Genomic DNA, 24993 nt, shown 5'->3' on the forward strand with positions numbered 1-24993 from the left:
TATGTTTACTAAACCCCATTGATAGAAACACCAATTAACGTTTCATTTGTAGAAAACTTGATGGCGTATCGCATAAGTTTAATCGACGTGCCAAACTTCAAATCGCGGGTGCTGGTTGATCATGAAATTGAAGTCACACCAATCTTTAAAACGATCGATGGAGAATCAATTAAAGGAGTGCCATCAAACGTTGCTATATCTAAAGGAAAAATTGGTGAGTTCTACCTTCTCACTTGCACATGAATTTTTCCACTACTGAAGAGAAAAATTCTTATTGGAGAATAGCGGAAAACGTTTTTCTGCCACAATATGCCGTTCTGTTTGTACATTTCTACTACCAAAACAACCAAACGAAAACCTGGCTTTTATCCGTACGCGGTACTTCTACCACGCCGTCAAAAAATCGTTCAGTCAGAAGTTTTTGCTCGGATAATAACACCAATGGGGAGAATACGAGATTCATTAAAAACTGAAATTGAAAATTTATGCAGCCTTCAAGGTAAGATACTTAAAAATACGAATACAACATCCTGCTCTTTCGGAAGGTGCAACATTCCTTTTGACAGATTTTGAAATTTTTACTTTGTATAGAGTTTTCAATGCTGACGTGACTTACTTCAGCAGGCCATCTATATTCCTTCTATATATTCCATATATATATTCCATCTATATTTCCTTTCCTCATTCTGGGTCGCATTTTGCACATTATCCATAATCAAACTTGGTCGCTGTCCTCCTGAGTGTCACTCAATCGCAAAAACAGGATATTCCGCCATTACACAAGTTTAAAAAACAAAATTCAAAATTTCCATTCCACTTTATTTCAACTTTGAAAACTTTTTCTTTACCAAACCAAAGTGGATTCAGTGATGAAAATCTTCATTCCTAAAGTGTTGGGGACAAACACCATAGAATGATATCCGAGATAAAAAACAAGAGGTTCTCGTGTGTCGGTCGGGCTCTTGGCCAGTCGAAATCACATTTTTTCTCTAAATGTCAGGCATTTCAAACATATAATCGTTCTAAAAATTAAAAGCATGGAAAATATAAACGAAAATTTTGAATATCATCTAGCCCACATAATGGAGCGGTTCCAAGTTGTCACCCACATTTGTGCGGTTGCTTTATTTCTGTGCTTAAAGCGGTTTTTATATTGGCTCGTAAGTCTACGATATCTATATTGTCAGTGTTTGTTCATTTTCATTAGACAACACGATATAACCACTACGTTGGGATTTGGAAAAGTTTATGCATTGGTTTACGGCCCTACGTTCAGTTCAAAATATGGTCACTGGGTTTCCATAAAGAATGCGCTAATCGCTTCAAAAGCAACGCGGTTTGCATCATCTGTTGCAACAGAGCTCTTGGTTTGAAAAGACGGTTTTACTTATGATCTTGGATAACCAAAACGAGAGCGGCGGATATAAAGAGCTTAATGTTGAGCTTGTGGTCTAGCAGCTACTACTGTGTGCGTAGATAAGACCAAATTTTCGGCTACTTTGAATATAATCCAAGCAAGTGGAGTACACTCATTAGCTTGGGTGCTTTGCTCGCTGCATGTGTGAAATAATTGTTGGAGTACCACTGCACCAATGCAGCAGGGTCACAGACATTCGTACGTTTATTGTGGCATGTCTTTTGAGGAGAAGAATAACCAATCACGGAACCAACAACCTTCCCTCTCTGAAGGCAGGTTAAAATGGGAACAAGTCTCCTTCCTGGGGAATGTTTCTTTTTAGGGAACTCCTGTGAAATCATATATTTACTCTCTGTAGTGAATAAACAAGTAATCATATCGAAAGTCTTTTTTAACGCGTTGTGTGGGCGACTGTTATATTCAACATGTAAAATAAACAACCCATACCTAGGCTGAAAATATACTGAATCGAACAGGTAATGTTCTGAAAATACATGTTGACGTGCGCATTTTTATCTCTGTTTCCATATTAAGATACAACGCTTGCTAGCCCATCAGTTAGCTTACACTTTACCTGTTTTGACAGTCTACTCATCTTAGAATTCCGAATGTAGACAACATTTGCAATTGTTAGTTTTGGACAGCCAGATGACATTATTATTTCATCCTGCCGAAGCTCAAGTTTCTCCAAATCAGAAAATTAGAGGAAGGGCAATAGCGAGTCATCCAAGCAGCAACCAGATACTAGCATGGTGTGCATTCTTCCTTTTTCCTTTCAAGCCAGTGAACAAAAGAGTTATAGATCTCTGTTTAGCGAGTACTTATGTCCTTAGAGGAGAAAAATAAACAAACTGAAATTAACCAATCAGTGCCTTCCTTCAACTACATCTGTCAGAAAAAATGTATAAAATGAGCCGTAGCAATACTAAGGGTTGTGTTCTTCCAATCTACGCCTGCGTTGTAATATTGAGAAAAATTTTCCAGGTTCATTTTCAATAATTTGCCTGAGTGTATCAGCTAACTATTTATTATTTGAGCAAATTAAATTCACTTATTAAAGTTCATTAGATTTTCCAACTGACTACACACCAAAACACCATTCGGAAGTGGATGAAGTAGTGGAGGAATGTCCGGAGGCTTTTCAGTGTGTTCAGTGTTTGTCGCTCCTCTGCGTCTTGCTTCTACGGCTAAAGAAAAAAAGGTGGTAACTCGATGTGAAACTTCTCGTTTGATTACTCAAAACATCTCGACAGCCTACAAAGGTTTCCAGCAACTTTGTAAATAGTATTCCTTGCAGAAAATATATTCAGAGATTTCTTATGTCGCACTGACTATAACACGAGGAAGCTTTTTGTAACGCATTTAGTTAATGAATATCATAAACAGAACATTCGCCTAAGTTATATCTCCCTCTAAAATACAAATTAGAGTGCAAACGTATGTCTTCCATGATAAGCTTTAACTGATACAGGAAGGTCGGTTGGATCAGCTAGGATTCTAGTGGATTATGGTTGATTGTACAGGTTCACAAAGGACGGCAAATGTGGCACAAATGTTTGAACAAATGGCATTCCCACAGTCCACCGATGACTGCCAAAACGCCTGGAGACATGCCATTTTATGGATTTTGGGAAAATGGTTTGGAGCATATTGGATGGCGACTGTTTATTGTTTTGGATGCCGTAGGCTTTGTACACTCAAGTTCAAAACATGCATTCGTTTTTTGACGATTTCACTTCTGAGGAATGACCGGTTTTGTTTGGGAACTTGCGCGTATAAAGTGTAAGAAAAGAACGTGCATGGGAGACCGTGGCTCGCCGGACTTTCGCTCTACCAGCTGAACTGCCATGACCCTCGTGTGCACTCGTATCCGCCCCACGAGTCCACTATCAGACGTCCATACCGATTATAAAGGAGATTTACTCCACCACCCGTCATATCGTAGAGATTTGGTAAAGCAGTGTGAAATTCCAGTGCATGTATGCCACATGAGCCCATGTACATAGTGGTTGGGTCAATGGGGCGCTCTGCTGTAAGCAAAGCGTGCTCGGATTATGCCCCAACTGGATACTGCTGTCGTTTTGTTCAGATTGTGTAAGCCCGGATGTCTATTACGAATTCTCCGTCTCTGCGTCAGCATTAGACATTACTTTCCTTAAAACCTTTCTGATAGATTTACTCTTTTCACCGCTGGTAAACAATTTGCGTTACAATCCACGAGACATACTGATTTGTCTCGCTTTTTTGTTTTGGACGCCTTTTTACTTGACAGAGTTAAAGTCGTCGCATGAAAATAGTACATTACCTCTGAAAAAAACCCATTATCTTTTTACCAGGTCAGAGTGGCGTGAAATGGGACAAATCTGCGGCCAATCGAACTGCCCGGATATACGTCATACCCAGCCAGCCCGCATTATGCCTTCGGGACAATCCGGCAATTACCGTAAAGCTTGCTCTCCTGATGATGAGTCCAGGAACAGCAACGCCCAATCAATTGGTTGATGGATTTCATCTTGAGGCCGAAGAGGGTGGGCTTGGTTCTGATTTCGGAAAATGGTACACAATAAAGGAGCTTCAGCCGGGACGAAGATACGAGGTCAAAGTAAGTAACCATTTACATCCGGATCACATATGTTTACACTAAAGTAGCCCGCACTGTATAGTTGCATGGTAGTACTGTGTCATATCGTAATTGCACACTTTGGTTGAATCCCGTCATTTCTGTTATATATGTTTTAGACTGTAGTGATGAGCGTATTTGTAGTTACAGATATCCTGGTGATGATAATGCTTCCTCTTGCCAGATCATCTGCTTTAACGTGATTACACTTTGTTGTGGCTTAATGGAATAGCCAGGTGGGATCATTGTGTGTACTGTTATTGCGCTGACAATTTTCCTATACTCTGTCATCAGAATATTTTGATTTCGCCTTCCAATTTGTGTGAGTGTACATGGTGTTAGGCAGGATCTTTACTAAGATGACATCGCTTGCGAACTAGCTTGCAGCTGACACAGCCTTACTGCTCATTACTTCATGTTTGACAGGCAAATCCCCTAAGAAAGGGAAATAATGCGCGTTAAACATTTTTATCTCGTCGCCACTCGCATAATCGGAGCAAGTAAAGCCATATTAGGAATGTAGGATCCAATGAGTCCCAGACCCTATTCTTACTTAAGTTATCCGGTATACCTGGTGGCTGACAGCCTCAGATCTTATCCAACGTAATCTCTGTTGCTGTTCCGAGTACAGACTTGGCCTCTTAGCCCCTGGAAACAGTATATGGCAAATCCTGAAAGTAGTTATTGGACATGAAACAAATTGGAAATGGCTTGAAAGCTGTTAAAAGCTCGCTTCGAGACACACGATAGGGACCAAATGGAAAACTTTGGTCAGCACATGTTCAGCTTTCATAGCGGTCCTGTGAAACCATGAAACCACAATAATTCGGAAAACACTTTCGAGGCCCGCTGACTCTCTATTCACTTTTCTATATCAAAGTTTCTTCTTTTCATAAACTCTATATCCGTCTTACGATCATCCACAAGTTCCTTCGTTCGCTACTAATTATTAATGATGAATAGCTTTTCCTATTGTAAATGGGGCAGAACAATTCTCAAAAAGTGCTTCCTGGTTTTAAAATGCTTCGAATCAACAAATCTCAGGTAAACCCTACAAACGGATAAGTTCAGGGCGTCTAGAACAAACGCTGTCTGTTCAAGTTTTTTGTTTATTAGGCAATTTAAATGGTATCATTCCTTATTACTGATATGCAACCTCTCCCATCGTCAATACGTAACATTCTCTCCTCCATTCTTTCACTACTAATACGTCAAAAGTACGATTAAAATAATACTTCCTTATAACCCGATCTTGTAACTTATTTCTAATTGCGAATACAAAATGAAAATTTGCTTTGTCCTACAGAGGGTTTTTATCTGCCACCTTTAATAGGACAGCGAAAATTCGAAGCATATTTTCTCTTCAGCTTTTCCAACTTTCCGATGCATCTGTTTACTCAAAATCCGACTAAAGAAATAATTACTCTACTCTTTTTCATGTGTCGTACAATTAATTATCCATTCTCCGCATTCTTTTTTAAATGTGCCTTAATGCAACCTTTGCTACTGTGTGAATGAAAACCTCGCGAAGCACTTCTAGCTATGGGTTCTGCCTTTCCGTGTTTTCCGGTACGTCAGTGGTGAAAGGTCACAGTTAGTTTATTTCTTGCCACCTGTATTACTGAGCACCTCATTCGAGGTCCTGAAAGATAACTGACCATAAAAATGCTTGTGAGAACCACTGACATACATGTGTTGCAACTTTTTTAGCCGGGCCTAGTCAAGGTTAAAGGGGACCGACAACAAACCAACTACCCATTAATCATCAGTACGTTTGTACATCAGACGAACGTCCTGGAAACGCTGTAATGGCTCTGATATCAACATTATCAACATTGCCAAAATCTCAAATAATGCTTTTTTATGAACCATTTATGCCATGAAGACAATGAATAATTGATTGGCTTTGTTGGTCTTTAACTGCCAAAAATATTCGAGAGTGAGTGAGCACATCAGATGCATTGATCCTATCTTTGCGGTGGACGCAGTGCGCATCGTAGTAGCGTGGCAGTTTGCGCATTTGTGTCTGTCTTGTAAGTCAAGGCGATATAAGCCCGCTGAATATGGATGTGCTTTGTGAAAACAGGTGTTTCTGCAGCAAATGTCGACGAAATGTGAACTGCAAAGTACAGTTGTAAGCATTATAACCGGATTGCGAAATCCCGCCTAAGTGCGTCGAACGAGGAGTTAGGTGGGAAAAGGGTGATTACATGACTAGGGCAGTTGATGTGATATAATAGCAGTTACTTCGGCATTTGTGGGAGTTTTTTGAGGGCGGCCTTGAGACAGATATCTTTTTGTACGGCCAAAATAGTTTGTGTCACTTTCGAAAACAACAGGATACGATTGGCATGGACTTCCATCTTGTGTTTGAAGCTGCTATGGAGTCAACGGTCACCACCAGTACAAATCCTAATTTTTGAGGTACGAAACGATTTTTCCCAAGGGAGGACACGCTTCTTTCGGCAGGGCTATTGTTTTTGAAAGTCGGAAATAGACAGCTTTGGAACCGACAGAATTCCTTCTGTTCCTTCTCTACCAGTTCATCTTAGATGTTTGAGTATGAAGTTATCTGGGTACCACTTTTCCTTGGGGCTTTTCGTGCGACATAAATATCCCACCCTTTTGCACTCCTGTTGTGCTTTATTCAAAACTGCAGTTATCATTTGAGATGATACCGAAAATAATCGTTCGCAAAACTACAAGCAGATATAAGTAGAAGTTTAGCAGAGGAAACACTGAATGCATTTTTTGAGCGTAAATTTACCTCTTTAGTTTAGTTCAGTTGGAGAACAATGATACGTGGGATTACTTGTAACATTTCTCTGGTGACTGACTGGATAAGTTATTAAACTGACATTTTGGTGACTTGAGCTCAAACACCATGTTCTGCCGGGCTCATTCATTATGCATACTTGGCAATGACGAGGTACTGCGTAATGGAAGAACACCAAAACAAACTCTCAAGATTGTCATGAGGGTCACCAGAGGTTGACTAGTTTCCGTCTTTTATGGCCTTCTTCCAGAAGATAAGCCAGGTATATCTACTAGGCTCTTTGCCTAAAAATCGGAAAATATTTGCGATGAAGGGAGCATAAAAACGGCGTCCTTAAAGAGTTCACAAATTCCGAAAAGTGACTGAGTGATTCCTAACATCAATACTCTGTTGATGGGGTAAACTGGCATTCTGTCTTCAACGAATCCGATCAATAAGATCAAAACAGAAGTGTATTGCTTAAGTGAGCGTCAGTGTTACAGAAAAGAGACTGGTCAACAAGTTCTTTGTTCCCATGAACTGTGTGCAGCTTCACTATTTTTGTCTTTTATTTATGACACGTTTCAATTTCTTTGTACTTGATTTGACCAATGAATCATTCCTCCCTAAGGCAACTGTGCTTTATCCAACGGGCATTCAAGACGAGCGGTCTGCAGCTGAAGTGTTCTGGACATCGGATGGTAAGTTGCTGTTGTGATATTGTATACTGATACTTAGTGCTGAGCACTCTCAGCAACGCTGGTTGAAGTCTGCCTACTTTACAAACAGGTCCGCCTGAGTGGTCACCCAAAAATTATTTGGCCCACCTAATAGCGTTATACAATGTGGCTTAGTATGAATCATGGCCGTTTGCAGGAAAAAGTTCATCAGTAAATTAACACGCATTGTTCAGTAAAAGTAGCAGCCATAACTACACAAGCTGATTTTCGTCAAAGGCTGCTTAGCAAACAGCTAAACTTCAGAGTATAACTGGCGTTGTTCAGGTGCAATTTGTTGTAAACAGGTAAGGTTTTGGAGTGCTTAAAATCTCGAAATTCACGCATTACTGATTTGTTTTCATACGAGTAGCTCAACAGAATCTCTCGTTAATGATCTCCTACCGGAAAAAATATTACAATGGGCGGGCAGGAAGTCACATATGGTGCGATAAAACCAATCTTCTGATACCTTGAGAGCCCGATCATGAGCATCAAGTGTGCAATAACTTGGAGCCTTTTTCGGTCAGTAGGCGGGCAGGAAGTCACATATGGTGCGATAAAACCAATCTTCTGATACCTTGAGAGCCCGATCATGAGCATCAAGTGTGCAATAACTTGGAGCCTTTTTCGGTCAGTATTGTAACGTTAGCCATGTATGTATAGGTAAATCCATGTTATTCAAAAGCCGTGTTGTTGTTCATACTGTTTTCTGATTCTATATATATTCTCCCCATGGAATGAACGTGAATGCAACAGCAATCGGGATTTTCTTGCGGTAATCGGGTACAACAAGATTTCAAGCAGTCACATCGTCTGTGCTGGTGAGTGAGGCAGGCTACCCAAAAATAAGCAACCTTCATATATGGGTGTAATCAGCATCACCCCAGCTAAACCTTGGAAACCACGTGGTCAGCTGAAGTGTTTTGGGAACCAGGCTTAGCTTTCTGTGGGTGGAANATATATATATATATATATATATCAGTAAATGGCAGGACAGTCAGTAAACATCATACCCACCTCTATTTCTTTGGGAATTCGGGGACGAGGCCGAATTCTTGAACCTCAAGAAGGGAAAAGCGGGTCATGAGATGTTAAAATTTCGGGCGACGATATCGGTAGTATGTTCATCAAGAATCATACACAGTATATATTTAACATAAAAGATAGCGCACGATTATTCTGTCGGGTGTTCAGTAACCTTGAAAACATACTTCAAAACCTAAACAGGTCTATATGTCGTCCAATCCGGAAATAACTGGAGACTGAGATTTACTGTGTTATATCAATTATTTGCACATGCCATACATTCCGATGGATTATTCCAACTCTCACCAACCGGATACTGATATGCTACGATACACTTCAATAATCTTTTCGCCCAACTATGACTCAGGAGAACAAGGAAGCTTATTCTATGGGACGGGTTGAATCGACCGTATAAAATCATAAAATGCATCCTAGTTTAAAATGAGTGGTCTTCGTAAAGAAAGCTAATAAAAAGCTTGTTGACAGCTCACCGCCGCTTTCACACTTCTTATTGTAAACGAGAGATTCATTCGAGTCTTTCATGAAAGCGAAATTCACATGCAACCGAATGTATTTGTTAAATTTTCTTCAGTACTTCAATGTGACCAATAGAGTTCAACGTATTCAGTACATCGGCGTGAAACTTTCAACGTGTTCCACCACTTTTTCTCGAGGATATTTCACGTTTTCAGTTCAGTAGATCCCCAGAAAAGAGCTAATAATTTCAGCTCTGATGTTGTTTGGCTAAATCCTATTTAGAGCCAAAGATAATTGAAAATCTCTCCTTCATTTTTTTGGACCTCGGCCAAAATTAGGATCTGTATTTTTCCGCATTTATTTAAACGTACCAAGCTGATATCGCTTGAAGTGTCCCTTACCTAAGGAAATCAGTGGCAGGGGATGTTAGCGAATCCGGTCATGTGGAGCTTCATTTGCAGGATTTTGGCAACGGGCAAATTAGCCTGGTGGACTGGACTGGTTTCCAATAATGAAGCGCCTTGCTCCGACCGCAGCACGAGACAGTAACCTAGTTATTGTACTGTTGGTTCTCTGTATTCTGTCACATTTATTTGATGGGGACATTCATGTCAGTCTAGGTTAAAGTACAAACGGTCTGAAAGCACAAAAACTAGGTTATTTATTGACCAACAGACAAATGACGAAGAATCCCATGAATAATTCACTGAATCGTTCCGAAAAATATGCATTGTTAGTTACCTATGTTTTTTTTGCGTTTTATGATTTTTTGCTAGATGAATTCCGTGAACAATTTATTTTTGAGATTGGACCCCGACTAGTGTTACCTCTCTCGACAGTCTAGACAATTATTACAGGGACATATCGGGAATGATTACTGGGCGTTTTTTGAACGGCTTTATTGCCATGAATATGCAATATTGTTTTAAGGAGACAAGGTCATAAGTACTGAAGAGTTTGGCGCAGGGAACGTTTTCCCAGCTGTGCAAAAGCATGGATACAGGCTCACAGCCCCGATGTCTTAAGATCATTTGGTCGGACTAACTGATAAGTAGATAGAGTCTTTTTATGAGACGAATGAATGACATGATAGACCCTTGACTGCGTCCCGTAGATGTAATCAGCTGACTCAACAATCTTCTCTGAGTAGTTGGAGCAACCTGCGAAACCTATAAATATCCCTCCAGGAATACTCTGCTGCAATTCACATGTGATATATTACTCGATGAACGCATGAGTAATTAACGGTCCTCCTCGGTGTGTGAATAATCCAAGGGAATATGAATTTATTTGGTCCACAATGTCTGCACATATAACCCAGATGTTCCCACGCTTCAATTACAAATCGTTTCTTGGTTGTATTTTTCCCACTATTAATGTTTCCTGGCACGGGACTCGGTTTCGCATGTGCAGCCGATGTGCTATGGGATACTGCGTAAAGTTCTGAGCTTCTAGATTGCTTTCCTTAGCCATCTTCAGGCTTCTACACAACAACCACGGGATACCTATTATCTCTCACAGTGCAAGTTCAAATGGCAAAGATGAATAGGGAGTTTGGTGAATGCGTTCTGAGACTGTCTCTAAGCTAGTATCCTTCCAGAAATCGTTTAACTGTCTCCGTGTTTTAACTTGACAATAAACGTTCCCTTCAGTTGGTGACGTTAAGCCAACTAAATTGATATGAATATGCTTCGGTCATGCTCATGAAGTGATTGGAATAAGACCAGATCTACTAGTAAATCTGCCAATAATTTGAACGTGTATTTTTCATCAGGTGTTTCAGGTACTTACTTACTTACTTACTTACTTTCAGGTACTTACTGACCGAATGGAGTTATGTCTGTTTAAAAGTAAATCAAACCGCTTATAAAGTTTATGCACTTTCACACACATAACTGTGCAGGGACCCAAAAATACTGAGTTATTTGCGCAGTCATAAAGTTCTTTGGATTCTAGGACCTCATCACGAAGACCTCAAAAAAAACGACATGGCATACTTATAGTGCACGAAAAGTTTTCTGCACAACTTTAGCTAGTTATCCTTTTACGCTCTTCTTGTATGATTTGCTAACCACCACCAATTTATCAAATTTTACTTCCTCGTATTTAGAGGTGTTTGTGTCATCTAGTGAAGTTTCTGTAAAGCCAGGAGATCGTCTCGAAATTCAGTGCACAGGAGCTGTTGGCCCGAACGATTCATTGAAAAAACGCCTCGAGTGGAAGCGCGCGGATGGCTCGCAGCTGCCGGATGGAACGCGTATTGAAACAGTCACTGCGACCGAAAGTGACCCAAAAAATATGGAGACAGTCAAACTCGTCTTCGAAGAGGTTGAAGCTGGTCAAGCCAACACGTATGCCTGCTTCATCAAACCTTCAGTAGCCTCTCAAGTCGGAGTGCAATATGTACCACCTACTGTCAGAGTGGTCGTGAATGGTGAGTGAATCATTTGGTAGACTAAAATCCAATGACATCCACTTATTAGATGTGCCTTACAGGTGGAAACACCTTTCAACAAAAACAGGCATTGGTCGCAACACGGGATGCCGTATTATTCACCTCCATTTATGCTCTAATTCATTGAAAGGCAACTTCGATCAATGACTAATTTGTTGTCCACCATGAAGAGCCCGGACATGATCTTAGCGCATTGTGGTCTTAGATTTCAGCGGACAGTTCAGAGAGCGCAGCACATGTGAACCGCGTTTTGGTGACATATTTAGTGTGAAAGGAAAACTCAGCGGTAAAGGAGAATGCCATTTGCAACTACCTTCAAGCAAACGATTCCTAGCAGAGCTCGTTTTGAACGCAACGGGAGCGGTTGTGCTACCTGGCCTCCATCTACTGCTGAGCAGTCCTAGGATAAAATGAGCATATTACCATCAGCTGCCGATACTGCGCTTCAGTCCTTGGCCGTCGATAGTACTGAGATGCAGAGGTTGATTCAGGTGTGCAGATGTCCATCAAACGTCCCCAGTAGAACACATGAACAAGCTTTTCATTTAGTAGCAGAAAAGCATCGTGTACCAAGGCTAGGGAAGCCAGTCATGGCCCACTATGCGGTGCGTTACAAGGGGCCTCGTGAGAGGATGTTGGTTGTAACTGAGATAAGATAATTGCAGCTGTACATGAATACCTGATTAGGGAGATTCACAAGGCTAGTCATGAAAACATCATCTGCAAATCCGCCACTTTGCCTGCGCAATCCCGTGGAATAGGGCTGCAGTTAGAATGCAACTGATTAATGACCTCAGCACGAATTGTCTGTTATTTCTGGAGCTTGGCGGAGCGATAGACGAATCGATTACTATATTTGCTGAACGAAGCTGCAGCACACCGGGGTGTAACGAAAAATCGAGTAACACGTGCATTTTGAGCCCTTAATTTTTTGGTTTACTTTGTGAGACGTTTCCTCTGGCAGCTTAAAAAAATTCCAAATCACAACTGATGAGTCCTTCTTTTTTATGGGGGGGGGGGGGATATTCTCTGTACTTAATCTCGTTTTCTTATGCTGTTGATGTCAATCACTTTATTCTTTAGGTATGAATGCGGTGTGTAAAACCCTACTGTCAAAGAATCATGCATCATTTCAACCATCCCGCGTTTTGTCAGGAACGGAAGTTCCTTTGGCTTGAAGTCCCTAGCAGCAAAATGGCAGGCCAAATATATCAGGTTCTGTTGTCATGTGTCTGGTTAAGCAACATGAGTAACGTCTGCAGCACAGATGTTATGGCTAGGCATTTACAACCGAGCTGTAAGTGCAGCGTTTCTGGGCAACAAAACCACCTGTGTATTCGAAACGACTTGTTTACTTAACCTCCGCTGACCGGTTGGCATAGTTTCGGGCGACAGTGCAGAACAATGGCATAACAACTGACGGGGATTAAATATCCTCCTGCCTCCTGGTGAAGGGCTCGGCTAGTGATGGACGGTCATTTTTTCCTGTGTTGATAAATTCGATCTCGATCCAAATATTTCCTGCTAACTGCATGTTTGTAACAACTGGGTTTACTGACATCTCAGAGTCACACATCTGGACATAAGCAATTCGAATGATGACTTGCGTTGCAATGGCTACGGATAAGATTCTCTTAACAAAGCTTCCATCAATCCTCAGAGGTTGCATCAGAATTCTCGATCCGAGCGCTTACAACTCGACGCATATTTTCGACTTGCAACTGTTTTTGTTAAAGTATTCCGCTGCATTCCATACTGCATCACAAGTGATGATTTTGACATATTCAGTCATCTTTCGTTAAACTTGTTTTCCTTTTTCACCAGTCCTTGAGCTCGATATTCAATCTCATGTGGCGAATGTAGCTGATCCTATCACGGTGCAATGCCGTGCCCATCAGGGAAGCACGCTGACGTGGACTTCACCGGGCGGCGCAGTGGTGCGTAAAGATCGTCAGCGAGAGGAACCTTATGTGACGGATGTGAAAAATGAACAGGGCACGATTTCATTGTTACATATTCCACGCGTGAAACTGGCTCAGACTGGTCAGTACTTGTGTAAACAAGATGGGACGGACAATCACCGTGCCTTCAAGCTGAAGATGCAAGAAGGTAAACAGGTCGATGAACAAAGGTGCAAGTGAAAACGATTCTTAGATTGTTTTCGGCCTTGGTTTAGTTCCTTTGGGAAAAAAAAACTTTAAAATTTAAAGACATCATCGTTACAATTCTGTGATATTTTTCATTTGGTTGATCGGTAGCATACCAACCACCAAAGAGGTGCCAGAGAAGTTTGTATATATTGGCTAATACTGCTAATTAACAAGTCAGTCTTCACGAAGAGTTCATTGCAGGCCTCGCAGATACGGCAGCAAAATTGTGCGACCGGCAAAACGACTCGTTTGCGAATGATAATTCTAAAAAAAACCGAAAACATGGGCAGTGAATTAGGATTTAGCTAGTGCAGTCAAACTTGTTGATAAGATATCAGAACAAAGTTCTGTGGACATCAAGATAAAGCAAAAGTAACAAAAAAGGGAGGGATTAGATAGGAACTGCATTATGGTTTATGATTACGAAATGACTATTCGGGAACATGTGATGCTGAATTATATTCCGCGGTCTTTAGAATTTGGTAATAACTTTCTTTCCTAACATTCCACTTGGACTCAACGTCCATAAACGCCCTTAAGCGCGGATGCTGACAGTGAGCACGAAAGCTGCAATGTGAACAGCAAGTTTAATAAAGGGCTTATAAATGCCGTATTCATGAAGAAACCCTGGAGGAAGCACAAATGACATGCCCCTAGTGTTCATCATCACCCTAAAAGGCGAAAACATCAATGTTGATATAGATGCTCCACAGCCAAGGTATATTTTCAAACCCCGAGTGTCTACCTCGCCGACTTTGAAGTTCGCAAACTGAAGCAAGCAGGTCGACAGGTGGTTCGTGCACGTAAGCTGGAATCCCCTAGTATTTCCAGGTGGATTAATGGTAATCACTTGAGTAAAAAAGTGTAGAACGTTACCAAAAACAATCTATTCCACCTCTATGTTCTATACTTTTTGCGTGGAAAAATTCAACAGAAATTTGCTGGACTTGACAAGCATAAGTTTTATCATGACCACATATCCGTGACAAAAATGGACCAGGTGCAGAGCGTGAAAAAAACGCGGAACGGTGAGAAAACCGGTTGTTAGTTTTTATTTAACAGATGGTTTGCTATGATATGAGTACATTCAGTGCCTTGCTTGAAAGATGTTGCACGCCACATTGATTGACGGAAACCTGCCGACAGCCATGGGGTGAGCATGATGTTTAGAAAAACAGCTTCTCCGTAATCTTTCCATCTGGCCCGTGGAGTTGGCTCTTCCGGGGTACCAATAATAGTAACCAGTGACGTAATAGTGTTTGACGGCTGATGTGCACGCATGTGATGGCACCCTATGGGGCAAACGTATGAAGCTACGTTGTTTCATTGAACAACGGAACTTCCCAAAGTTGAGCTTGGCCTTCATTGAAGTATGATGTATCATTATTTTATTTTGAAATGACGGCAAAACTCATTATTAATGGCTCGTAATGAGGTTGAAAAATGAATTATTGAATTATTTTTCTACGTTTGCTTTTCTTCCATAAATCCGCTTCAAATGGCGGCTCGCTTTCTTTCGTGACCTGGCACAATTTATCATTCTGCGATAGTTACTTTCGGTCAAATCTGTGGTGTGTTTTGTTCAAGGGACTAGGGAGTCCTAGGCAGAGGCCGGCTTTGGCGTTCAAATCCCACTGATATCAGTAATGTGCCCCATTCTGATATCAAATCGTTTTTGTATCGTTACTCACGAACTGCTCACCCCTTTTTTGTTCCAAGATGTCCGGATTGTAGTTGACGAGGATAGCTCACAGTTGGCTGGCGAAACTTTTTCAATCACATGCAATGCCTTACTTGGTCATGCGGATCAGAAGGTCGAATGGTACAGGCGTGAAGGTGATGGCCATCCATGGACCCCCGTCTCCTATGCATCATTGGAGGACGAATCAATAAAAATCACTAACCAAAACGCTGAACTGTCTAATGGAGATAATGTTCGTAGCTCCCAGTTGCGCATGATTAACTCTCCTGCCTCGGCCGGCGAATTCGCATGCGCACTGAAATCAATGTCCGGCGACAGTAAACAGTTTGCGAGGGAAACTATGGAGCTTCCCAAGACGAGTGCAAGCGTTCATTTAGATTCCATTCCAGGTGAGTCTTCAGGAACTACCGTTTTGTGTGCCACAACCTGCTAGGTGTCCACAAAAGCTGCATGCTTTATCATTTCGAAGCTATATAGCAGCTCTAGTTACATTGTTGGCGTCATAGTTGAAGGAAAAATAAACCTTGTCAGTTGAGATACGTCTAAGTGTACATAGTCGGTAAGTAGACTGCCAAAGCGCAATAACATTGTTTAGCTTGCTGACATGTTACGGTGGCGCAATCCAAGGTGGCCGACCAAATTCAGGCACTGGCCTTGGGCTAAGTAAATGGGACTGTAAAACGTGGGAAGATGATTAGGAGTCAAGCTGGTTTCAAGTAACTGGGCTTCTACAGCTCCAATTCAGTGACTTGTATACGGAAAAGATGGTAATAATTATGAATCCTCCAGAGGAATGACTTTTAGAGGACGTACTCTAAGTATGAAAGCAGATGTGCCTATCTTCGAAACAGCCTCTTATTCGAAAAAATGCCGTAATTTTTAGCGTCCTTATCTTCAGAAACCTCTGAATAATAATCGGCGACTCCATAAGAGAACAATAAAACGGCAGAATCTGCGAAAACGATAAGGTACTGTCTTGCAAAATGACAGAATAACACAAGCTTAGAGCTAAACATTTCCTATACGGATTATATCATATATGGAAAAGCTGTTCACCCTCCGTTCCCGTTTTCACCAATTTGGTCAGATTTCAAAAACATAGTTACTGTAATTGTCCATAGCACAACTGGGCATATGCTTGAATATAGGTTCTACTTTTGCCCAAAAAAATTGAAAATTCATGCATTTTTCAAATGTGACAACCAAATGAAAGAGAAACACTGAATACCTGTTTTACTTCAGGAGGCTTTTTTCGAGTAAAAATAGCATTGTTGTTAGATTCGAGGTTTTGTGGAACACCCTGTTTGCTCCAGATTTACTGAAGTTTGTCACGCAAGAGTTGAATTGATCTAAAAAAAAAAACAGATAAATCTTACCTGGAATCGTACAGCTTTTTCTCCGATCGATATTGTGTAATGGGATGCCGCGCTAACACTGATCGCTTGGAACCGTACTTCTTAAGGTTTCCTGTGGACTAAACTTGTTTCGCCACATTTTCACTTCATACAGCTCCAACTGGTAACCTTTGAATGCCTCCGTCAGGCAGCTTGTACTTTTAGCACTGCAGAAATGCTCAAGGATCCCTTGGATAGTGGATTAAACATAGTGACAATGAATGGATCATTTTGAGAGCCCAATGTGTAGATGACATCCGCTAACACAAGTGTAAACAGGCGGTCTGTGTTCAGGACGCTTCATAGGTGCCTTCCGGAATAAAACGAACCAAATTTTTAGCAGGTTTATTCTGGCAAAAATAATGAGCCAGATCTTTTCGGAAGTTGAACTTTCCTATGCAGGTCTTAAATTAGTGCTCAAATCCCCGGTTAACTGTGTAAGGTTACCTCTCGTAAAATTCCAAAGCTACCATATGGAATCTGCATAAATAATATCAAATAGACATCGTTTGTGTGATGCAAAACTTCATGTATGTGTACAATAGCACCGCATACCTGATGTTAACAGGTTAAAACAGCATATGCTTCCTGGAACAAAGTCGTTTATTCACCACAGTAAATATATTGCCAGGCCTATTGCTGCTAACCTTCATATCGTACAGCTTTTTCTCCGATCGATATTGTGTAATGGGATGCCGCGCTAACACTGATCGCTTGGAACCGTACTTCTTAAGGTTTCCTGTGGACTAAACTTGTTTCGCCACATTTTCACTTCATACAGCTCCAACTGGTAACCTTTGAATGCCTCCGTCAGGCAGCTTGTACTTTTAGCACTGCAGAAATGCTCAAGGATCCCTTGGATAGTGGATTAAACATAGTGACAATGAATGGATCATTTTGAGAGCCCAATGTGTAGATGACATCCGCTAACACAAGTGTAAACAGGCGGTCTGTGTTCAGGACGCTTCATAGGTGCCTTCCGGAATAAAACGAACCAAATTTTTAGCAGGTTTATTCTGGCAAAAATAATGAGCCAGATCTTTTCGGAAGTTGAACTTTCCTATGCAGGTCTTAAATTAGTGCTCAAATCCCCGGTTAACTGTGTAAGGTTACCTCTCGTAAAATTCCAAAGCTACCATATGGAATCTGCATAAATAATATCAAATAGACATCGTTTGTGTGATGCAAAACTTCATGTATGTGTACAATAGCACCGCATACCTGATGTTAACAGGTTAAAACAGCATATGCTTCCTGGAACAAAGTCGTTTATTCACCACAGTAAATATATTGCCAGGCCTATTGCTGCTAACCTTCATGTACACTCTAACATAAAGGCAGCAATTGTATGTTTGTAAATGTACTGCAGCATTTCAAATGCTCCGTAAATTTGGGCTCGACATAGGGCATCAACTACTGACACGAAGATTCGTGGTTCGAATGTCCATGCTTGGTCACCGTGGCAGTATCTCGGCCCTCGCGCCCTACTCGGGTGGCATGTCAGCTAGACACCACAATAGTGTTACAACTGGGGATTCATTCTAATTTACTTTGATTATCCTACAAATTTCTGTTTAACATCCTTCCAACCGACGACCTCGGATGAAAATTTCACATATTACAGTCTACACAAAGAAGCAGTATTTTCACCGCAACAACCACACACCAATAAATATGAAAACTACTCTCAACTCGCATTCTTGACACGATACTTATACCGTCATTGACTTGTCGTTCCCCTGCAGTGATTAAACTTGATCGCGCCAGACGAGTATCCAGACAACAGGTTGTTGTGAAGTGTACAGGTTTTCCAGCACACGAAGAAGACCATCTTGAGTGGTACTACGTCTCATCGACTGGCAACCTGGAAATTCCAATAGGTAAGAGGGACGATAAGGAGGAACCTGACAATCAAGAGGTGAGTTAACACCTTTTGTCTCTACTTAAGTTGTCTAAGCACACATCAACATCCACGAGTCTAACAAAACAAATCCTTACTAACCAATTGAATTATTTCGTGATTAAACTATTGTCTTATTGTTTAACGGTCCCATTCTTTTAAACTCTGTCCTCCTTGCATGGAAGCTTAACTAATTCTCAGTAGTGGTTCTTAATTAATAAAGTCTGTCCGTAAAGCTTTTTGCATAGGATATCCTATGGAGATAACTGCAAAGCTTATGAGTGCTCCTCCGGCTAATTTTAACACCTTCAACTGGCCATAGACTCATATTCTTTATTTTTCTGAATTTTTTGTTATCCTCAATAAATAATAAATACCCAGTTTCAGGTAGGCTGTATTATTTGCATATCTCTCCATTATACAAGGTAGGAATTATAAATCATAATAGAGATAGAAGACGAACACACGTACAATAGTGAAACCTTTGAGTTGACGATTAGGCGTTGACCTAACTGAAATTGCTTTAGGTGCGTCGGAAACCAGTAGATCCGGTTAAATTCGCACAATCCTACTCTCTGATCAAGACCAAATATTTTGGGTTACCTCTGCTATGCGAAAGGAAGCACAACTTACATAACCTTGTGACGGAATCACACTTTGTGAACGTTGCTTTTCAAAGAGGATTTAGCGAGAATGTTGTATCGTGGGTGGCGGTCTATTGGTTGCGCCTGAACTGAACCTGTCAGACTATACGATAAGGAGAGGACAGAGAACCCTTGGCACGGTTATATTGTCAGGACAACATACAGAGCTTCTGCGTAAATATATAGGATAGCTAAATGGCCAGATACGGTCGTTCACTTGTTCATTCTCTACAACCAACGGCGGTGTTTCGGGCGTGAACAATTTCAGCCCCATTCCGCTGGTCTTGTGTCGCTAAGTCGGGTTTGGTGAGCTCCGCCAACGCACCTGCTTTTCGAACGTGTGGTGCCGATGGTGACCTTGGAGATGCCTCAATCTGCACCTGTAATTTTTCCATGCCTGGGTGCGTCCTGACAGAGAAGATTCTGTTAAGTTTTTTTGTTAAATAGAGGGTAAACAATCTTCAGGGCTCTAGTGATTTATCATCCATGACCTTGTGCATAAACGCAAGTTTTAGCCAACTCACTTTTTTTGCGATGTTCGATAGTGAGCTTTTGAAAACTTTCATTGTGTAATTGATTAGAATATATTTTTGGTTGGCCTGGTTCAACTATCAAGGTAAATCTATTCAAGCTGTACACTTCTGTTTGAATCAATCATGAAAGTGTTGCTTGTTGTCTGATATTTTAATTATTGTCCAGGAAAACTCTTTCAGTTTAAGTGTAAAGTAAGATCCCGAAAAATCCCGCCAAAAACATACCTTCAACATTTTTGAGGATTATTTGCGTTAACTGGTTGGTTGGAAAGGGTTCTACGAAAAGATGATGATCAATTAATCAGAGGTTCAAACAAGTTACTCCTACTGATTAATCATAGAGAAAATGAAGGACCTCAGGTAGCGTTTTTTATGTTCTCACTGCACTTCTACCATAACATTTAAACGAATTCCAAACATTAGGCTCTGTAATTATCAAATCCTCAGCTGACATAGGTAGCGAATCAGCTAAAATAATGGCAAATGAACTGCTTAAATTGCGAAGACCTGAGGAAAAAAGTGTTGGAAACCGATACAACTCCAAGCGGCCATATCAGTCACCAGTTTGATCAAAATCACCCATTATGTTTTTATTATGGATTCGTAACTCTCAACTGCCTGCCTAAGTTGAGTTTTGATCAGAAAATGCAAGAAAGTACAAATTTGGTTCAGTTATTTAGCGATCAGTGCGCTGTGCCCGGGTGTTTTTGGGAAGCAATCTCGTTTTCTTCGTTTCCATCTCCTATCACACAAGCTTGTCCAACTTCTGCAAGCAACTATGCGAATTACAGACAGCACTCCAGCAAGCTGGCCTGGTCTGTCCAGTCCGGTTCTGTTGGCCGCATCACGGAGGATTGCAGCGCGCAATGCAGAAATCCTCGTTTTCACTCCGGAGGTGCTTGAGCTAACAGTTACAAATGCTACAGAAACCGGAATAGACCCGCGATTGATTGATGGGTCTATAAGTTGTCGCTATCGACGACCGCGTGCTGTTATGAAGATAAAGGAGGGAAAGCTTCTTACACAAGAGGTGACGCCCTCATATATTGAAAAATTAATCCAAATCAATCAACTACTTGGTAAGTTATGTATGCATGTCGTGCCCATTCTGGACACTGCTATTATTTTTCTCAACTGAATGCCTCACACAGGAAGGGGAATCGTGTTTCAAAAAGCAGAATACAGGGAGCTAATAAAACTTCTATCTCCGCAATTGTATGCATGCAGTCGGAATCGAGACTGGGGTAGGAAAACGGGGTAAAAAATCTCACGGCAAACACAGACCAGTGAAAACACTGCAGCGAGCAAAGGTCATCAGACTCCGTGGCAGGTTGGATAAAAGTACTAGGGCTGTAGACATGATTCAGTGTTGGCATTACGAAGACAAGGGTCACTACGAATTCCGGTTGTTTACTGGTTGTTTTCCTGACAGTTTATGACATCGAAGGATTGTCTTGGTTTTCTTCTAGGGAACTGCACACAAGACTACTGAAAACCGTTTGGCAGATGACCATCGGTTTTGCCCTTCTTGGGGCTCACAAGTTAGACGCAATATCCGAGAAGGGCGAAAATATTGGTAAGCTGCCAAATATTTTTCAGAAACATTGTGAGTAGTATTGTAGTGCTGAAAACCGTACCATGTGATGCAATTGTTGAAGACCAACTGAAGAAGAACACTGTAACCGAGAGCTTCAGCTGGATCCGGTTCCGCGTCAAAACCAAATTTATATGCAAATGAGAGCGTTGGTGGAATTCCGTCTAATTTGGGTTCACGTCGAACATAAGCCTGACAAAAACTCCGGGACTGCGCCTACCTGTTAAGCCACAAGTGAGGTGAAACCAATCACGGACTGTCGAAGAGTTTCCGACAGCCTTATGATTAATGTGTTATGTCGACTGTTCAAAGCATTGTGAGAAGGGTCACATGCAATCCATTCCGTAGAGCAGCCGTACAGCAGAAGGTAAATAATTAGGGTGCATCAGGATTGACAAATTCCTTTAGAATGCAAATTTAGATGTATTGATACTCAGCAATATACAGATGCATACCTCTTTTGATAAGCAACCATCAGATACGGACCTTTATTTTCCAACCTTTAGTAATTCATTCCATATCTAGCGACAGTCATATTTCATCGTCCATTAGTGTCCCGAATTTGGGCCATAGACACGTTTGCTGGCCCATTTTATTCATTTCCATTCTCAGTTTTAGAATTTCCCTAATGAGCCACTACCTTTTTTGCCGAACCACTTATATGCAGTGCTACTCAACATAGAGGGCATAGTATTCGTGTAGTTCCCAATTTCTTCTCGTGGAAAACTGAATCAGGGGTTCTGTTTTTGCTTCTCATGCAAATAAACAACATTAAATGGGACACCGTTCCATGGAGGTGGGTCTACTGAGACAGGAACGGAAGTCATTGACTGTGCCACTGACTTCACGCAAAAATGAAAGCAGGGCACGGGGAAATGTTATCCTACAAATACCATCCATCCCCAGTAAGACCTACATATATCCCGTCTACGGATTTGACTCAACTCTGGTCTTGAGTTCAAAGGAATAATTTACTACACTCTCCTGATCATAGCACGAAACTGTCGACCACAGACCAAAGTTCCTCTAGTCAGTACCATTTGGCCGATTTAGGTCTGCACTTATTTTAGCAGACCAGTTTGCACGCAAGGAATTCACCGCGCAACATTGTTGTTCTTACAGCTTTGTTTAATATCCACGTTGTATGTCCATCATTTCAGTTACCAATCTTTGTGAGGTAAATTAGAATATTTTCCAGCCCGGTGCCAACTTTGCTCCGGCCATGGTGAACAATCGGGGCCCGATGTTCACTTATTAAGTTTTTACTTGGAAGTAGAGCATGTTTCAAACAATCAACGATGAAAGCCAGCAGTATGTGGCACGTGAATGTGTTAAACGTGTTGAAACTGTGGTAATGAAATTCAGTTTACTGCACAATCTGGTCACCTGCATTTTTCTGGAATAATCCAGGTTGATTTCTGCGATGTTCTGAAAAATCAACTAGCATACAGTTGCCTTCAGGTTAAATTAGAAGCAACTGGAAAGTCGTTTTCAAACTGTAACTTCAGTGCCAACAGTTGTTCCAGGTTTTCATAAGTGAGATTTAACATGAGACAGGTTACTCAATATTTGGCACACGAACTTTGCGGCCAATTTCTCTTGAGTTGCCAGCCAACGTTTTTCCCGACACAACCATATCTCGGCAGGTGATACGGTATGCGTTTACTCTACATTCGCTTGCAATCAGCAGTGGGTTTCTCCAGAACAATTTTTTAACATGAATGACGACAAACCCCAAACGCTTTGACAGATTTCATAGAAACATGGCGAGTTTGCTTATAAGGATCCAGGTGACAACGTCGTGTAAATATAATATATCTTACCTTTTAGGTTCGGATTATCCATCAGAGGAAGGCATCGTCGCTGCAGTCCTACAGGAATCTGACGAAAACAATGCAATGCGTTTCGGCCAGAAGAACTCAAAGTGGCTACCTATTATCCTTGCATTTGCTCTAATTTTCTTGCAAATTTTGTGACATCTCAATTCACGTTCTGTCTTTGAATCGATCAACGGAAAACTACTTCTTTTACTCCAGCTTCTACACCAAGCTCTAGGGCCAGATTTTTCTTGTTGTCGGCTTGTCCATTTCCCCGTCTTATTCTTCGCGTACCTGATTAAATTTGACAACATTTGCTGCTAATGTCTTCATAAGTACTTGTGTTACTAGATCAAACTCAAAACCCTGACCCATCCATGTGTGAAGTTTCCGAATACACCCCCCACAACCCATCCGAAGCCCTACAAACCTTCCGGTCCCTTCGCTTATCATGCTTATATTATAGGCTAGCACAATCGCTTTCTTGATAACATACCATTCAGTGAACCAGCTGCTCTACATTCTTCATTCATTTCTACATGCTAACACCTCGTGATACTCTTTATTCTTTTAAACATCTCGTCGAACTCTCTTGCTGCGCTATACAAACGAATAATAACCGAATTCGGATAATCCACAGATCCGGAGATTCGGTGGAGTGATTCATGCTTTCGATGTTTTAATTTTTTTCCTTTAACCTCTACACCAAAACCCGGTCCCCAAGTATTGCCTATGCAATCCTGTCCGATGTTTCTCTTCTCCATGTTTGATGTGCTTAAATTAGGATACAAGTCATGTAAATATGGATGAATTGTTCCAAATAGGTTACGTCAAATTGATTGGAAAGAACTCTGTCTCTCTTTTTCCATAACGGCGGAAAACTTTCCCCGGTCAGCCCATGTGTGATTCTTAGCGACTTATTCCTTACAGTTGTTCCTATCTTATTATCAGATTTTCAATTTTCACTTAATAAAGACATGGGGGTAACATCTAACTGGCGATGCGAATACAGGTTAAAAGTGACAGTGGGTTATCCAGGGCTTTTGGACAACTACCTCAAATAAGGGATCTCCTTTGAACGTGCATCCGCCCAAATGTTGCAGTTCAGTTTCGCGCTTTCCACCCGCAAAATGATCCAGAGGGCTTCGAAACCATGTCCATGCAATTGAGTGTTGGTTAATTTTCTGGTGTCTGGATCACACGTGATTGGATTTGTTTCCGCCGTTTCCATTGCTTTTGTTGATTTTTTTGAGGTCCTAGTTACAACGAATCGCTTAAATCCGTCTAATCTTCGCCGCTGCGTAGTAATTAAATGATTCTCAAAAGTCGTATTTCAAGCTCCTATTGTTGTGGAACGTGGCTGAGTTTGTTGATGGCAGCCGACTTTATCACTAAAGAACCGGGTAAAACAGTTGGTATCATTCGAGGCTATGTGCCATATACGCCATCCAACTGTGTGTATCATGTTCTGAACTCAAATACTTGTTACTCCTAAGCACATCAGATGTTGAATTCAGCTTTGCTGGCTTCACACGAGACTCATTCGGATTAAGGTTGACAAATCTGCCTCAGGTCGCTCTCATATTCTTAGATCACACGGACACTATCAGGGTAGGAACAGTAGTGATGTAATCGCAGCAAAGTTCCTCAGAATTGTTCAAGCTGTTGATGAAACTCACTTTTATTTTCGATTCCTTTTTATTTGTACACATTATCTTTTATGATCTTGGCTGGGTTTTTCTATATCGTTACGCTTTAAATTGTGATAAACCTAGCAGTTGCCCGGAAAC

At 41.2% G+C, this 24993-nt stretch overlaps 1 protein-coding gene across 1 annotated transcript in view; it reads left to right on the forward strand.

The window, feature by feature from the left end:
• T265_12484 (hypothetical protein) overlaps positions 1–24632 on the forward strand; it is a gene marked incomplete at both ends in the record, with an annotated part of 86671 nt that extends 62039 nt beyond the window's left edge. Inside the window, 9 exons of the mRNA XM_009164008.1 lie at positions 53–214; positions 3754–4019; positions 7424–7493; positions 11047–11448; positions 13294–13578; positions 15339–15710; positions 18461–18633; positions 20547–20871; positions 23217–24632. Of these exons, the coding sequence (XP_009162272.1) occupies positions 53–214; positions 3754–4019; positions 7424–7493; positions 11047–11448; positions 13294–13578; positions 15339–15710; positions 18461–18633; positions 20547–20871; positions 23217–23362 (2201 nt within the window). The remainder of the gene's footprint in view (positions 1–52; positions 215–3753; positions 4020–7423; positions 7494–11046; positions 11449–13293; positions 13579–15338; positions 15711–18460; positions 18634–20546; positions 20872–23216) is intronic.
• Between the last annotated feature and the right edge of the window lie 361 nt (positions 24633–24993).

This window comes from Opisthorchis viverrini, assembly GCF_000715545.1.
Source record: "Opisthorchis viverrini unplaced genomic scaffold opera_v5_2, whole genome shotgun sequence".
Taxonomy (NCBI): domain Eukaryota; kingdom Metazoa; phylum Platyhelminthes; class Trematoda; order Opisthorchiida; family Opisthorchiidae; genus Opisthorchis; species Opisthorchis viverrini.